The 16996-nt window shown below is 49.3% G+C and overlaps 1 protein-coding gene across 1 annotated transcript in view; it reads right to left on the reverse strand.

The window, feature by feature from the left end:
• RAP1GAP2 (RAP1 GTPase activating protein 2) overlaps positions 1–16996 on the reverse strand; it is a gene marked incomplete at both ends in the record, with an annotated part of 286135 nt that overhangs the window by 253861 nt on the left and 15278 nt on the right. Inside the window, one exon of the mRNA XM_080713983.1 lies at positions 15601–15717. Coding sequence (XP_080570109.1) covers positions 15601–15717 — 117 coding nt within the window. The remainder of the gene's footprint in view (positions 1–15600; positions 15718–16996) is intronic.

Here is a 16996-nt window from a genome sequence, read left to right on the forward strand (position 1 = left end):
CCATGAACAGAAACTTCAAACCTTCATTTCACTTATCCCTCACCTGAGCGTATCCACTTTCCAGGTGAAGAATTAAGAAACTGCCCAAAGTCAAAGGACTGGTGGGATGTCACACAACTATAATCCCAGTACCTGGAAGGCTGAGAAAGGAGGATCACAGATTCAAAGCCAGCCTCTGCAAACTTAGTGAGACCCTGTTTCAAAAGATAAAAAATAACGCTGGGCGTGGTGGCACACACTTGTAATCCCCGCGCTTGGGAGGTGGAGACAGGAGGATCACGCTGGTTCGAAGCCAGCCTCGCTGGCTTAAGAGACCCTGTTTCCAAATAAAAAAGTTAAAAAATAGGTCTGGGAGTGTAGCCCGTGGGAGTGTATCCCGGAGGTAGAAGGGCTTCCAGGAACCCCAGTACCACAAAAAAAAAAGATAAAAAATAAAGCTGTGCGTGGTGGTACACACTTGTAATCCCATTACTTGGGGGGCTGAGGCAGGAGGATCACAGGTTCAAGGACAACCTTAGTAAGTAGTGAGATGCCTAACAACCTAGCAGGACCCTGTTTCAGAACAAAAATAAATTGGGGTGTGGCTCACAGATAAAACACCCCCTGAATTCAATTCCTAGTACTACAAAAAATAACAATAAATAAATAAATAAATAAATAAATAAATAGGACTGGGGTTGTAGCTTGGAGATAGAATGCCCCTGGGTTCAGCCTCAAGAAGCAAAATAAACAAATAAATAAAAAGCTGGTGGGTGGCAGTGGCAGAACTCATACTCAGAAGCCCCACCTCGAGCCCTTTGCCATCCTTGTAGGGAAGGCTCATGGCAGAGCAGGCCCCACGGGGAGGTGGTATTCAAGGTGAAACACTGACAGGCTGGGCTTGAGCACACCCAAGTTTCCCTCGGCCTCTGACAATACCAGATGAAGAGCAACCTCAACTTGAGTCAGGACCAGCAAACCTGAGCCTGGCAAGCTTGGCGAGAGATCTGCTGTGGCAGATGTACATGGACTCAGGTGGAAGCTGGCTGTGGGGACAGGGAGAGACAGGGAGCTCCCCAGACACTATTTTCAAAACAGGCTGCAGCTCAAAAACAGCATGTTCATGATTCATTCATCTGATTTTCCTGGATGAAGATAGAGGGAGTGCCGAGCCAGCATGGTGGTACCTGCTGTAATCTCAAAGACCTGGGAGGCTGACAGGAAGATCACAGGTTCAAGGTTAGCCTGAGCAACTTAGGGAGACTCTGTTTCATAATAAAAAATCAAAAAGGGCTGGGGATAGAGCTCAGTGGTAGAGCACCCCTGGGTTCAATCCCCCTGTACCAAAATGCAAACAAACAAAAAGAGGGGGTGCTGGTGAACACCAAGCAATGGAGCCTTCAGAGGATCCCGCCTGAACCCCTGGGATGACACAGTGAGGGAGAAGACATCTAGCCCTGCCAAGCCCATCCCAACTGCAAATCCACAGGCAAGATAAATGTCACCATTACTGTAAGCAATAAGCTTCCAGAAGGCTTTTTTTTTTTTTCCATACTGGGCATGGAGCCCAGGGGTGTTCTACCTCCGAGCTATACTCCCAACCCTATTGTTTCTTTTTTATTTCAAAACAGGGTCTCACTGAGTTGCAAAGGGCCTCACTAAGTAGCTGAGGCTGTCCTCAAATCACAATCCTCCTCTTTCAGCCTCCCAAATGCTGGGATTACAAGCATGTGCCACCGCACCTGGCTTGGAAGGCTTATTATGTGGCATTAGATAAATGGACCAGCAGCAGATCCAGGGTTTGAATCTTAGGAACTGGCTCCTAAGCCTGCGCCTCTAGCTGCTCTACATGGGCTCTGCTGTGTGAGAGGGAGTACAGAAGAAGGCTCTAGAACTTGGTCTGGAGTGCAGACTTTCTTCATTCATCAGTTCAACAAATGTGTGCTGCATCCCTTCTATGTTCTGGGCTCTCTGCAAGTTTTGAGCAGTTAGGTAGAAAGTCAGGTAGATCCCTGCTCTGAGCGGGGGCTACAAAGTAGAAGATAAAAGGATTCTAGCACTTGGCATAAGGACCAAAGATATGAGAACAGCCTCAGCAACTTAGGGAGACCCTCGGCAATTTGTGTGTGTGTGTGTGGTACTGGGGGTGGAACCCAGAGGCTTTCTACCTCCAGGCTATACTCCCAGACCTATTTTATATTTTATTTGGAAACAGGGTCTCACTAGGTTGCTGAGAGCCTCACTAAGTAGCTGAGGCTGGCTTCGAACCTGCGCAATCCTCCTGTCTCGGCCTCCCAAGCACGGGGATTACAAGCGTGCGCCACCACGCCCGGCGACCCTCAGCAATTTAGTGAAATCATTTTTCAAAATAAAATAGGACTAGGGTTCTGAGTGTGGCGGCGCACGCTTATAATCCCAGAATTCAGGAGAAAGAGACCAGAGGATCGTGGGTCATGGACAGCCTCAGCTACTTAGGCCAGCTACTTAGGCCCTTCACAACTCAGTGAGACCTGTTTCAAATATAAAAAGACTAAAAAAAAAAAAATATGGCTGGGGGTGTAGCTTAAGGTAGAATGTCCCTGGGTTCCGTCCCTGGTATACAGCAAAATAAAATAAAATAAAATAGAACTAGAAGTATAGCTCAGAGGCTGAATGCACCAGGGTTCAATATCCCCAGTATCACAAAAATAATTAGTTGATTGATTGATTTTAAAAATAAAAGGGATAGTCAGAAGTAGAATGCACCTGGATTCAGCCAGGTGTGGTGGCACACGCTTGTATTCCCAGCATTTGGGAGGCTGAGACCAGAGGATTGTGGTTCGAGGACAGTCTCAGCTACTTAGTGGGGTCCTTTGCAACTAACTCAGTGAGACCCTGTTTCAAAAATAAAGAATAAAAAAATAGAGCTGGGGGTGTAGCTCGAAGGTAAACTGCCCCTGAGTTTCATCCCTAATACCACACACACACACACACACACACAAAAAAAAATGCCCTGGGACTCAATCTCCAGCACCAGATGAAAAATGGAGTAATGTTAGATAGGTACTTACAATATGGTGATATGATCCAAAGGGGACTAAGTGTTTCAGGAGCCCAGTTTAGAGGGGATGATCTGGGGCGCCTCTCTGAGGAGGAGATGGCAAGAATGAGATGGATGTGAGCTGAGTATGGGGCATGCCTCTAATCTCAGTACTTGGGAGGCTGAGAAAGTAGGATCACAGGTTCAAGGATAGCCTCAGCATAGAAAGACTCTCAGCTACCTAGTGAGACCCTGGTTTTTTTTTGGGGGGTGGGATTTTTGCAGTACTGGGGGTTGAACCCAGGGGCATTCTACCTCTGAGCTATACCCCAGCCCTATTTTTTATAATTTATTTTGAAACAGGGCCTCATTAAGTTGCAGAGGACCTCACTAAAGAGGCTGTCTGCGAACCATGATTCTCCAGGCTCAGCCTCCTGAATGTTGGGATTACAAGCATCCGCCACCATGCCAGGCTCAGACCCTGGTTTGTTTTTGTTTTTGTTTTTTGTTTTGTTTTGTTTTTGTGGTACTGGGGTTACTGGAAACCCTTCTACCTCTGGGCTACACTCCCAGACCTATATTTTATACTTTTTTATTTGGAAACAGGGTCTCTTAAGCCAGCGCTCACGGCCGGCTTCGAACCTGCATGATCCTCCTGTCTCCGCCTCCCAAGCGCAGGGATTACAAGCGTGCGCCACCACACCTGGCTTAGACCCTGTTTTAAAACACAAAATAAAGCTGGGAGTGGTGGTGCACGCTTGTAATCCCAGCATTCGGGAGGCTGAAACCAGAGGATCACGGTTCGTGGACAGCCTCAGCTACTTAGTGAGGCCTTCTGCAACTCAGTGAGACCCAGTTTCAAAATAAAGAATAAAAAATAGGGCAGGAGGTGTAGCTCAGAGGTCGAATGTCCCTGGGTTCCACCCCCAAAACCCACCAAAAAACAAATTCAAAATAAAATAGTGTTGGGGGTATAACTCAGAGGTAAAATGTCCCAATAAATACCACACACACACACACACACACACACAGAAGAGTAAGATGGATGAGAAGAACTGAGAGAACAGTGGCAAGCGGCAAGAACAGACCTAAGGGATTCACATTCTGCGCCTCACTTAGCAGTTGTGTAACCTATGGAAGTGACAACTACTTGCTCATAGAATAGGGATGCTTTTAGAACCCAGCTTGTAGGACTGCTATGCTCACAAGCAAGGATTGTGCTGAGGAATAAATGAGCTGATGGATGGATAGTGCGTGGTCCAGAGCCTGGCACCAGGGAGAGCTACAGAAATATCAGCGATTGCTGGGCGTGGTCCTACATGCCTATAACCCCAGTGCTTGGGAGGCTGAAACAGGAGGATCAGAGGGTTGAGGCCAGCAACTTAGCAAGACTCTGTTTCAAAATAAAAAGGCCTGGGGTATAACTTGGAGGTAGAATGCCCCTGAATTCAATCCCTAGTACCAAAAAAGGAATAGATCAATAAATATCAATTATTGAAGTTTGAAATCTGCCTAGGCCAAGGCCCCAGTGGGATCCCCATAGCCCCAGAGAACACTATGCTCCCATAAGATGGTACCAACCAAGGGTACTGGGGAAGAGCTTATGCATAGCAGGGTCTGGGAGATGGAGGACAGGAGCACATGTTTCTCTAAAGCATGCTGACACAGATTCCGCCCCCTCCCCGCCAGTCCCTGATTCATCTCCTCAACCCAGGGCTCATGCCCATCCTTCTCAAAGCTCAGGATCCTGGGGTTGGAGGTTGGACTGGCTGTCAGTCCCCACCCTAGAGGCGGTGGACACCCACATATCCAGAGGAAGAGATGCAGTTTCCTCAAGGCAGAGGGAGGGACAGGGTACAAGATCCTAAAGAGAGGGTAGAACAGGGCCAGCGGGAAGCCTCAGAAAGCCTCAGAGAGCCAGAGACCTGCTGGGCTAAAGTAGCACCTGCCATAAATTGGCACACCCTCCAGGCACCAGAGAGCCCTACAGATGGTGAACACACAGACAGAGAAGAGTACCCCAGAATAAGCCGCAGGGCACAATGGCGCAGACACAGACACTAACGGGCACACCAGTGTGCACTCCCACCCCAGCCAGCACCCTCGACGCGCGGTACTTGTTTTGTCATCCCACGTCTATTGGTAGTTCCCTTGGCTATTTGCATTTGTGAGCAGATGAACAGGGATCCCCTCACACCCCCCCCAATCTAGAAGCCCTGAAGAGAGGTTAAAAAAAAAAAAACAGAAAAAACACACACATGCATGCATGGCAGGCTGAGATCAGACAGGAGGTAGAACTTCCCACTGGAGATTCACCAAGCATTGAGAAAAGTGTGGGCAAGAAGAAAGTGTTGACCATCAGATGCCCTCTTTGTGCGTGTGTGTGTGTGGCACTGGGAACTGAACCCAGGGGTGTTCTACCTCTAAGCTACACCCCCAGCCCGATTTTATTTTTTACTTTGAAATGGGGTCTCACAAAGTTGCTGAGGGCCTGGACATTCTACATCCCCAGCCCTATTTTACTTTAATTTAAACAGGGTCTCATTAGGTTGATGAGAGTCTTACTTCTTGCTGAGGCTGTCCTTGAACCTGCCATCCTCTTATCCCATCCTCCCAAGTACTGGGATTCCACTCCCGGCTTCTATTCTTATCTCTTACCAAACTTGCTAAGAACAAAAGCCACCCCTAATTTCCCAGGTCAGAGTAGTCTTTAAATGACTGTAAATGAAAATGGATGCTGCCCCACCTCCCCAGCCTTGGCAGGGTACAACCTGGCCTGCGAGCAGAAGGATGGATGCAGTGACCTTTGTATGCCAGCCTGAGCCTCTGAGCAGGGAGAAGAGGCAGTTAGACACCTTCCCTACGCTGTAACCTCTCACAGGAGGGGAGTGGCTGAGAGATAGGAGAAGGTGGGGAGAACCAATCCACCTGATTCCATGACAACAGAACTATGAGTTTGAAGATGGCACCTCCCCTGTCAAAGCAGATGGTGGAGGGTTGGAAGAAAGAACAGAGACTCATGGGTGCTGGACCCTGAATTTGTAGTCTGCTCTGAATTATGCCCTAGGACTTCCCAACTAACCCTCAACCAACTGCACTGCCCTTACCTCCTGCTACCTGTCACTCTCCCTCAGTCTGTGCCTGTCTCCCAGATACCTCTAATCCCAAGCACCAAGGCTACCACCACCAGCCCTGGTTCTTCCACCCTCTGGGCCACCTCCTCCTCTCCCTTCCTGCCTGATTTTTCTCTAGCCCTCCCCCACCCTGCCCTGTCCTTCCCCAGACCAGTGCCCATGACCATCTGCCAGCCCCAAACGCCAGCGCTCACCCTCCCTCCAATTGTCCTTCAAGCACCTGCTTCCAAGCTGCTGCTCCCCTCATCCTTGGCCCATGGCCTGGGCTATGCCCACCCCCCTAAGGGATGGGGTACCACCAGCTTCAATCACCGTCCCCCTGGAGGACAGCCCAGGGGCAGGCTTCAATCCACACACTGTGAAATAGGTCTATTCGGGAGGCCAAGGCCCCAGAGGAATTGACCAGGTCCCGAGCCTGGCCCTTGAGCCCTGAATTCTACAACCAGGAGGGGTCTTTGGAGTGACCTCATCCAGCCTCCTCCTCTACTGAGTGCATGAATGCCCACAACACCAGAACCTACTGTCTTCCCAGAAAAAATACTCCTCCATGAGTGGACGCCCCCACTGAACACCTGCCCATTACTGCACTTGAAAAGTTGGTAAGCATCTTATTTAACACGCACAACACCCACACGGGAAACCGAGGCTGAGAGAAGGTACGTAACTTGCCCGAGGTCGTGCTACATACCGGATACTTCCATGTGCCACTCCAAACCCTCAGTCCCACCTCTTACTTCAGCCACTTCCCTGCTGGTTCTGAGCAGCATCTTACAGGTGCGACCTGACAGCGCTTCGGGTAGCCCAAGCCAGCCTGTCTTTGAAGTCATAGTGTGGGATGACCAGGGGAAGCCACCAGAGGGTGATGCATGAGCACCGTGGAGGCGCACAGGAGCTAATGTCCATGGGCCACCCTTGTCCCGTGGGGGATGTGACTCATGGGCAAACACTTCCCTGCTTCTCTCCCCAATAGAGCAGTTTTGAAATGCAACCCACAGGCTCCTCAGGAGACCACCCAGGATAAAACCGTGGCAAAAATAAAACCCGGGCACCTCATATTACTTTCCTTTCTCTCCTTCATACCTTCACCATGCCCTTGCTTCCTGGATTTCTTTTCATATAAACCAGCACATGCGAGCCTTCCTCCCGGAGGATGTGGAGGCCATACAGGCAGGTGGGTAGTGGAGCTGAGGTTCACAACCAGGTCTGAGTGCAAGAGTGTCACCAAGAGAGTGTTTAAGCCTTCATGCTTAATCACTGTGACATGCTGCCACCACCACCATTCATGACAGGGCCCCTTTCCCTCAAGGTTTAAGTCATTCTGAGCTACTGTGGGTCAGCCATGTTCCTTCAGAGGGATCATGGGAAAGAGAGAGAGGAGGGCTGGATGGGTACCTGCCCCAGGAGGATCCTCTTCACTGAGACAGAAACTACTGCCTGCCAAATTCTCTCAGCACCCTGGGCTGCACAGGAGTCCCATCGGACTTGTGCTGGCCCTGCCCACATTCAGTGTCTGCCCCTGCAAAGAAGCATCAACTGCAGGTCTTCAGCTCCAGCCCCCCATGCCACCCCTAGCAGGGCCCCAAAGCCCCATGCCACCCCCACTCCACAACATCCTCAAGGGAGGAGGGACCTGAGGCAGCTTCCAGAGCCTGAGTGACCAGGTCTAGCAGATACCCCCCACCCCTGGACTCACAACCTAGCACCCTTGCTGGGACTTTCCTGGGGGAAGTCACAACCCAGGACCTCGGGGAACCTGAGTCACTCCCAGCCCCACAGCTGTGCAGCCTTCTGCTTATTCCTCCCAGCAACAGGACAGAAAGGAAGAAGGGCAGAGACTCTGCGCGCTCGCTCGCTCTCTCTCTCTCTCTCTCTCTCTCTCTCTCTCTCTCTCTCTCTCCCCTCCCCCCCCATGGGAAACTGAGGCCTAATGGGCTCAACCAGCTTCACAGACTAAAAAGAAATGGAGAGTCCCAGGGTCTGGCCCAGGACAAACCTATCATTCCCTATGGAGGCTGCTTTGGTGGGTGCCATGGGACAGAAAATCCCAAAATTCAGAGCTCAAACCCCACTTGCATGTAAATGCCCTTCAGGTTCATTAAAAGGGTGAAGGGGAAGCTAAGGAGGAAAGAAAGATGCCCTGGATCAGCTCCCAGGGTCAGACCCACAGCACACGCCTGGCTGAAGTCTACAGACTCCCGAAGTCCCCTAAACACCTGCCCGGGACCCCTGAGCGGGCTGGCACTGCATTCGCGCCAAAGGCTCTGGAAATGGACATCACGCTGGAGGTTGGTCTTGCCCCAAAGTCCAAGAAGGCCTATCAGCCAGCAACCCCAGCCTAGCTCCCTCCTGCAACAGTCACAGGTTGAAGTGGGGGGCTGGGGTTTATGCCCGCGGAGGTGGGGGAGACAAACCTACCCAGACTAGCTACAGAGTCCTCCTGGGGTTCCTGGCTGTTTTCCCTTCTCCCACCACCTGTAAACACCCACGTCTGACCTCCATCTCCGCCAGCTCCTCTCCAGAGACTCAGACGGGGTGACCAACATCTCCTTCAAGCACACACGCCCCTGGCAAGGATGCGCGTGCAGTGCTCCCTGGCAGGGCCTTCTGAGGACTATCACCCCACCTCCCGAACACGTATGCAGCCCCGGGCGGTGAGCTTGCTCCGTGAGACCGCAGGGGAGCTGCGCGGGCCATCCTCGCTGGAGACAGCTTTGCACCACATCACCCACACTCGCAACGGACACCCCAATTCCACGCTCGGCCACACCCAGGCTGCTATGGAATTACCACCCAGCCCGGGGCCACCGACCTTCTCGCTCCCAGGCGCGCAGAACGTCGGCTGTCAGCCTGGGCGGCCCCAGCGCCCTCCGCCGGCCCGCGCGCGCCCCGGCTCCGGGCACCCGCGCAGCGTGCGCGCACACGCTCCCGCTCCACCCAGCAGGCGGGTGCGGGCCGGAGCCGCCCCCACTGCCGAGGCTACCCAGGCGGGCGGCTCCAGGAACAAAGGCGCGGGGCGGGGCGGGGCGGGGCGGGGCACCCGGAGGGAGGAGAGGCCCACCTGCCTGCAGAGGTTCCCAGAGGACCCGCCCCACCAGGGGAACCGAGCTGCGGCAAGATCTTTCAGGCCTGATCTACTGAGAAAGACACTCCGGAGTCCTCTTGGGGAGGAAGTACGGTGCCATAGGAACTTGGAAGTAAGGGCCTCAAGGGCTGCCAGAACCCCTGGAACTGCCCCTTGTCAATCAATCCACAGACAGCCGTTCAGTTTCTGCCAAACCAGAGGTGCTCCTGAACTTGAAAGGGTTAAAGCAAGGATCCTCTAGCCAAACTCTTAGGTGTCTGGGTCTCTTACTCAGACACACACACACACACACACACACACACACACACACACACACACACACAGAGGGCAGCCGCTGACTGCGGCTTGCACACCTCCAGTGATAAGTTGTTCATTCCCTGAGGGACCTGCCCACATGGTCCTCACCAAGCTCTAAACACTTATAAAGCCTTTTTTTTTTTTTTTTTTTCAGTACTGGGAATTGAACCCAAGGCATTCTACCTCTGAGCTACACCCCTAGCCCTGCTCTTTATACTTATTTTTGAAACGGTCTCACTAAGTTGCAGAGGGCCTCTCTAAATAGCTGAGACTGGCTGTGAGCCTGCAATCCTCCTGTCTCAGCTCCGAAGTACTGGGATTACTGGTGTGCACCACCATGCCCGGCTCTCACTCTGTTCTTCCCAGTGTCTTCCTGTTTCTAGCTATCATCCCTGCAGGAACACCTTTACCTGGCATGTCCTGAGACCTTCCACCCCCTGTATTCACCACCCTTCACCACCTCCTCCTCCTAGATGGCTGGCTCTGGTGCCCTCCAGGACTCAGTCCATGTCACTTTCCCAGAGAGGCCTGCCATCTCTTCTAAAGCTACTCCTTATCTCCATGTTCTGTTTAGTTTCTTCAGCAGCTGACCATCTGGAGAAACCCTCGTGTCTCTGCATCTACATGTTTTTTGGTCTCTCTGCCATTACATGTGTCCATGTAAGCAGTGGCCTTGCCTGCCTTGAGGACCACTGTCACCCCACAGCCTGACCCAGAGCAGCACCCAGTGGACAGACAGTTGTGCAGGAAGGAAGGGACAGAGGGAGGGAGGAGGGAAGAAAAGACAAAATGAAGAGAATAGGGCAGAAGGAAAGGCTGGTCAGCCAACAGTCCTGAGTCCCCTTGGCAGCTGTTCTGAAGCGCAAGCCACAGCCATCCCAGGCAGGCTCTGGCACAAAGTCTAGCAGAAGAAAGGTCCTCAATCACTGCTCACAGAAAATAATGCCAGTGGACTCAGAAGAGCAGGACCTTCTCTCCCCTCACTCGGGACTCTGCCCTGAGCACTTCAACCCCAAGATTCCAGCATTTTCCTTGGTAAGCACCTAAAATATATAGTCATACCCAACTCCTACTCAATCAAGTCCCTCAGATAACTCAGATCCTTTTGTTCCACTGCCTACATGCTTACGGGACTGGAGGCCAGCATTGATTTCACCTTTATACCTATTAAACTCTGTCTGCAGCAGTCCCCCCTTATCTTTAGGGTATATATTCCAAAACCCTCAGCCCCAGTGGATGTCTGAAATCCAAATACAGTACCAAACCCTACAGATACTATGATTTTTCCTACAAAGACAATATCTGACTTACAATAGTTTCACTTTCAACTTGTCTACTTTAGATTAAGATGGTGTAAGAGTAATAAGCATTCAGTATAAATTATATTTTGATTTTTGAATTTAGATATTTCTCTGGGCTGATGATATGCCATAAGACACTCTCTTGAGCTAGGTGTGGTGGCACACACCCATAATCCCAGTACTCAGGAGGCTGAGACAGGAGGTTTGGAGGTTCAAAGCTAGCTTCAGCAACTTAGTGAAGCTATCAGCAACTTAGCAAGACCCTGCTTCAAAATAAAAAATAAAATAGGGCTGAAGGTGTAGCTTGGAGATAGAATGCCCCTGAGTTCAAGCCTCAGCACCACACACAAAAAAATTAAAAATAACATGGGCTTTGTGTTAGATAACTTTGCCCGACTATAGGCTAGTGTGAGTTTTGCATTTAACGTTTTTAATTGATAATGAGTTTATTGGGTAATAAGTTGAGAAGCCTCTGTACCTATATACCAATTATGACACTGAGAAATTTTATCTTTTCACTTAAAGGAAACACTTTAGGACTTTACTTTGACATATCCAAATTGCCAGCATCACTACATTGGCACTTGGTAGTGATTATTAAGTAAAACAAGGGTTATCTAAATACAGGTACTGTGGCACCAACCCAGTTGCTCAGATAACCAAAACAGCCATGAAGTGACTAACAGACAGGTAGCATATACATTATGGATACACTGAACAAAGGGATGATTCATATCCCAGGTGGGAAAGAGTAAAATGAGGTGAAATTTCATCAAGCTATTTAGATTAGCATACAATTTTAATCTTTGAATTATTTCTGGAATTTTCCACTTAAAACTTTTGGGAGTTTTGACTATGGGTAACTGAAACCATGAAAAGTGAAATCTCAGATAATGAGATGGTAGACCCCACTGTTCTAGACTTGGACTCAGAATCCAGCTTCTAGGGCAGTGTGTGTGTGTGTGTGTGTTGGGTTGTTGTTGTTGTTTTTATTGTTATTGTTTGGGCACTGAGGATCAAACCCAGGGGCATTCGACCCCCAGCCCTTTTTATTTTTCATTTTGATACAGAGTCTCACTAAGTTGATGAAGTTACTGAGGCTGGCCTTAGAAGCTGTGATTCTCCTATCTCAGCCATCTAAGTACTGGGATTACAAGCGTGCGCTATGGCGCCCAGCCTTCTAGGGCATTGTGAGTCCCGTTCTGCATCTAGCCTGCTGGGATGATGCCAGTTTCCTGCCATCAGCAGTATCACAAGCACCAATTCACCCCTTTCCTAGAGACGCTGCTGAACATGTGGAGCAGCTAAGAGCAGCCCACTCACCAAGCTCTGAGCTGTGCCACTCCCTAGCCACACTCCCATGTCACCTGCAAAGCTTTGACAGGAAGACAAGAACAATTTATTGCAGAAACTCACAACCACTGTCTCCTGCTCCACCACCCCCAATCCAATTTATAGTCTAGAAAATTAATCACAAAAGCAAATACACTTCCCCCAGCAGGGTGGTTCACTCCATGGAATTCACTCAGTGCTGATGATCTACTTCTTCCCTAAGTGTCCCCAAACCATCTCTTTATTTTTGGAGGAGGTACTAGGGAGTGAACTCAGAAGTATTCTATCTGAGCTACACCACCAGTTCCCCCTCATTTTTTGTGTGTTTGATACTACAGATGGAACCCAGGGGCATTCTACCTCCGAGCTACACCCCTACCCCTATTTTTTTATTTTTTATTTGAAAACAGGATCTCACTAAGTTGCAGAAAGCCTCACTAAGTAGTTGAGGCTGGCCACAAACCTGAGATCCTCCTGTCTCAGCCTCCCAAGTACTGGGATCACAAGGGTGTACACCACTCCCGGCTACCCCTCCTCTTTTAAATTTTGAAACTGGATATTACTAGGTTGCTGAAAGTCTCACTACGTTGCTGAGGCTGTCCCTTGAACCTGCAATCCTCCTGCCTCAGCTTCCCAACTACTAGGATTACAGGTGTGCACAATCATGCCTGGCTCCAAACCATCTCTTTAATAAAAGACTCAGAAACTTGACCAAGACTCATATAATAGCCCATTTATTTATAGTCTGTGGATGAACCTTCTTTTGTCTGTTTTTTTCCCCCTCAGTCCTTTTTATTTCTTATTTTGAAACAGTATCCAATTAAGTTGCTGAGGGTAGCCAGGTGTGGTGGCCCACGCTTGTAATCTTGAAATCCCAGCATTGGAGAGGCTGAGAGAGGAGGATCATGGTTAGTGGACAGCCTCAGCTACTTAGTGAGGCCCTTTGCCACTCAGTGAGACCCTGTTTCAAACACAAAAAGACTAATGCCGGGCGTGGTGGCGCACGCTTGTAATCCCCGCACTTGGAAAGCAGAGACAGGAGGATCACACAGGTTCAAAGCCAGCCTCAGCTACTTAGTGAGGTTCTCAGCAACTTAGTGAGACCCTGTTTCCAAATAAAATATAAAATAGGTCTGAGTATAGCCCAAAGGTAGAAGAAAGCCTCTGGGTTCCACCCCCAGTACCACCAAAATAAATAAATAAATAAATAAATAAATAAACTAAACAAATAGAGCTGGGGGTGTAGTTCGGAGATACAATGCCCCTGGGTTCCATCCCCAGTACCACACACACAAAAAAAGAGTTTCTAAGGGTCTTGCTAAGTTGTGAGGCTAGCTTCAAACCTGCAATTCTCCTGTCTTAGCCTCCCAAGTACTGGGATTACTGGTATGTGCCACTGCGCTCAGCTGCGTCTTCTCCTTTGTAGAGATAAAATTCTCTTCCTATCTCCCACCTTTCAGCCAGTGTTTTGTGCACTTGGAGGCAGAGTGTTTACCAGCATGGCCACTTACCAGCTGCTACTTAACCCCTGCATCTCAGTTTTGTCATTTGAAAACATAGAGAGAGGGCTGGGCATGGTGGTACATGCTTGTAATCCCAGTAGGAGCTGAGACAGGAGGATCACAGGTTCGCATCCAGCCTCAGCTATTTAGTGAGGCCCTCTGAAACTTAGAATGTCCCTGGTTCAATCCCTAGTACCACAAAAAAAAAAAAAAAAAAAAAAAATAGCCAGGTGTGGTGGCACACACTTGTAATCCCAGTAACTTGGGAGACTGAGACAGGAAGATTGCAGTTGACGGCTAGCCTCAGCAACTTGTGAGGCCTTCCACAACCTAGCAAGATCGCGTTTAAAAATAAATAATAGCCGGGCGTGGTGGCGCACGCTTGTAATCCCAGTGCTTGGGAGGCTGAGACAGGAGGATTGCATAGGTTCGAAGCCAGCCTCAGCTACTTAGTGAGGCTCTCAGCAACTTAGTGAGACCCTGTTTCCAAATAAAACATAAACTAGGTCTAGGAGTATATCCAGGAGATAGAAAGCCCCTGAGTTCCACCACTAGTACCACAAAAAAATGAAATTAAAGAATTTTAAAAATCAGGCTGGGGGTGTAGCTCAGAGGTAGAATGCCCCTGGGTTCTATCCCAGTTCAGAAAAAAGAAAGAAAGAAAAAGAAAGAAAGAAAGAAAGAAAGAAAGCAAGCAAGCAAGCACAGGGAGAACAATAGTACCTAGAGTGTAGCATTGCTATAATGATTAAATCAATTTATCTGCAAAGCATTTACAGCATGACACATAATAAGCACTAAAAGAAAAATATTTTGTCATGAAAATAAGTAGCGTCACTGAGCTACAACAGATGCCTGAGGACAGCCTTCCCAAACATGAAATTTAAAGTTATTTCAAATGGTTCCAGCCAGTTTTATGGTTGCTTTCCTCCTCCAAGGTATTGCTTCTGTGAGTCTCAAGGGCAGTCTTGTTCTCTGGCTCAGAAAACATAGCTGCTCCACTAGCTTCAGACCACCTCCAGGGCAGGAGGGCCACCCACCTCCTCTTCCTTTGCTATGACCTTGGGCAGGGTTTGTTTGTTTGTTTGTTTGTTTTGTGGTACTGGGGACTGAACCCAGGGGCATTCTACCTGTGAACCACACCCCCAGCCCTGTTTTTATTCTTTATTTTGAAACAGGGTCTCACTAAGTTGCTGAGAACCTCACTAAGTAGTTGAGGCTGGCTTTGAACTTGTGATCCTCCTGTCTCAGCCTCCCAAGTACAGGGATTACAAGCATGTGCCACCATGCCTGGCTTCTGTGGAGGTTTTATTTGTTTTTGATTTTTGTTTTTGTTTTGTTTTGGTTTGTGTGTGTGTGTGTGTGTGTGTGTGTGTGTGTGTGTGTGTGGTACTGGGGTTCCTGGAAGCCCTTCTACCTCCAGGCTATACTCCCAGACCTAAGAGCTAAGTAGCCAGGAGGCTGAGACAGTAGGATTGCAGGCTTGAGGCCAGCCTTAGCAACTTAGAAAGACTCTCAGAAACCTAGTGAGACCCTGTTTCAAAACCAATCATCATCATCATCATCATCATCATCATCATCTTTGTTATATACAAAAAGACTAGAGGTATATCTAGGAGGTCAAATGTCCCTGGGTTTAATCCCTACTCAAAAAAAAAAAAAAAAAAAAAAAAAAACAGAACTAGCAGATCGATTTCCAGGCTGAGAAATCTCTGCAGGCACCAATCACTGAGGACTCATGAGCTCCATTTTATAGAAGAGAAAACAGAGGCAGAAGAAAGCTGCCTCCGGGTACTTCATGGTTGGAAGAGCACCCAAGCTGGCAAACCCTCTTCATCACCGAGGGCAGTCTCCCACTGTGGGTCATGTGGCTGGTGCGAGCTGGCCATGTAAGCACCAGCCAGGGGAGGAAGGCCAGGCCAAAAGCTGGTGGAAGGGCAGGAGGTCCCTTTACCTGGATGGAGACTCAAGGTCCGCACGGCTGAGGATGCGGTGCTGCTGCGGGCTGTAGAGCCACTGGAAGGCTGTCAATGTCCTTTCTTCAACTCGAAAGCGCCCTTCCTGCACGTACCTGTGGGCAAGACCAGAGAGTGAGGAGGAGGCCAGGGCTCTGCAGAGCTCCTCTGAGGAGTTGGCGCTGCTTGCTGGAGAAGGATAGCCAAGGCGTACCTGTCTCCACATGAACCACTCCTGCTCATTTACCAGCAAGCCCTGTTTACAGAGAGCCACACTAAAGGCACTGGAGAGGAGGCAGCTACAGGAAGCAGGTTTCAACTCAATAGATAGAAAAGCTATTGAAAAGTTAGTTTGGACAAAGTTAGTTGTCCAAAGTTGAAAGGGGTCACTTGAAGGGGTGAGTTCCCCATCACTCAAGGTATGTAAGCAGAGGGCAGGCAAGGAATTTGACCATCAGGTAAGGGCCATCCTGCAAGCCCTCTTCCAGAGATAAAACTTGCTCTCACAGCAGGAGAAGGACTGCTCTGGAGTAAGGCTCAGGAGTGAGTAGTGGTCACGATCAGGCCCTCCAGATCCTCCATGTTCCCTCCCAGGGCCCAGCTGCCCTCCAGAGGGGCGAGAGAAGGGGACTGGGCAAAATGAGCACAAAGAGAAAATGGTACCTTGTGGGGAGCCATTAATGTTTTCCCCTTTAAGAATACTTCTGACTGTCCTTTGCCCAGAGCCAATAAGGTTTGGGGTCGTGGAAAGTTCAACGTCTGAGAGAAGCTCGGGTGGAATTGATTGGTTTGACCGTTAAGCGCGCACAGGTGGTGACGTCACGGGGGTTGGTTGACCGGGAGCGGTATAAATAGGACGAGAGCGATAAAACCGGGATCGGTCAGTAGAGATATCGACCCAGGAGTGTACTGGCGATCCTTCCATGAGAGAATGAAGTATTCTATGAATAAAATTCATTGAATAAAATTCTTTTCATCCTCACTCCTCTCTACAGAACCCGTACTTTTGCCGGCAGGCTCTGGAGTACCTCACCTTCCTGGCCAACCCATCTAGTAAACAAAAAATCCATTCATTAACCTAACACTTATCAAGTGCCCATGATGATGAACAAAACACAGTCCCCACCCTCCTGTGGCCACTCCAGGGGAAGACAGAAGCCATCCAATCATCACTAGAATAAGTACATCAGTGAGACAGGCACTCTACTACAGGACAGTGGAAGTGTGAATCGCCACAGCCCCTGGAGGGTCTGACCTCTGTCCACATTACACAGGCATTATTCCTCTTGTAGATCAGTAATACCCCTGTTTGATAATTTATCTTCAGATTCCTGCATGTGGACCAGGTTATCTGTGGGATTGCTTATAACAGCGAAGTACAAAGAATGACCCAAG

The sequence above is a fragment of the Muscardinus avellanarius genome (genome assembly GCF_963383645.1).
Source record: "Muscardinus avellanarius genome assembly, chromosome: 16".
Lineage (NCBI taxonomy): Eukaryota > Metazoa > Chordata > Mammalia > Rodentia > Gliridae > Muscardinus > Muscardinus avellanarius.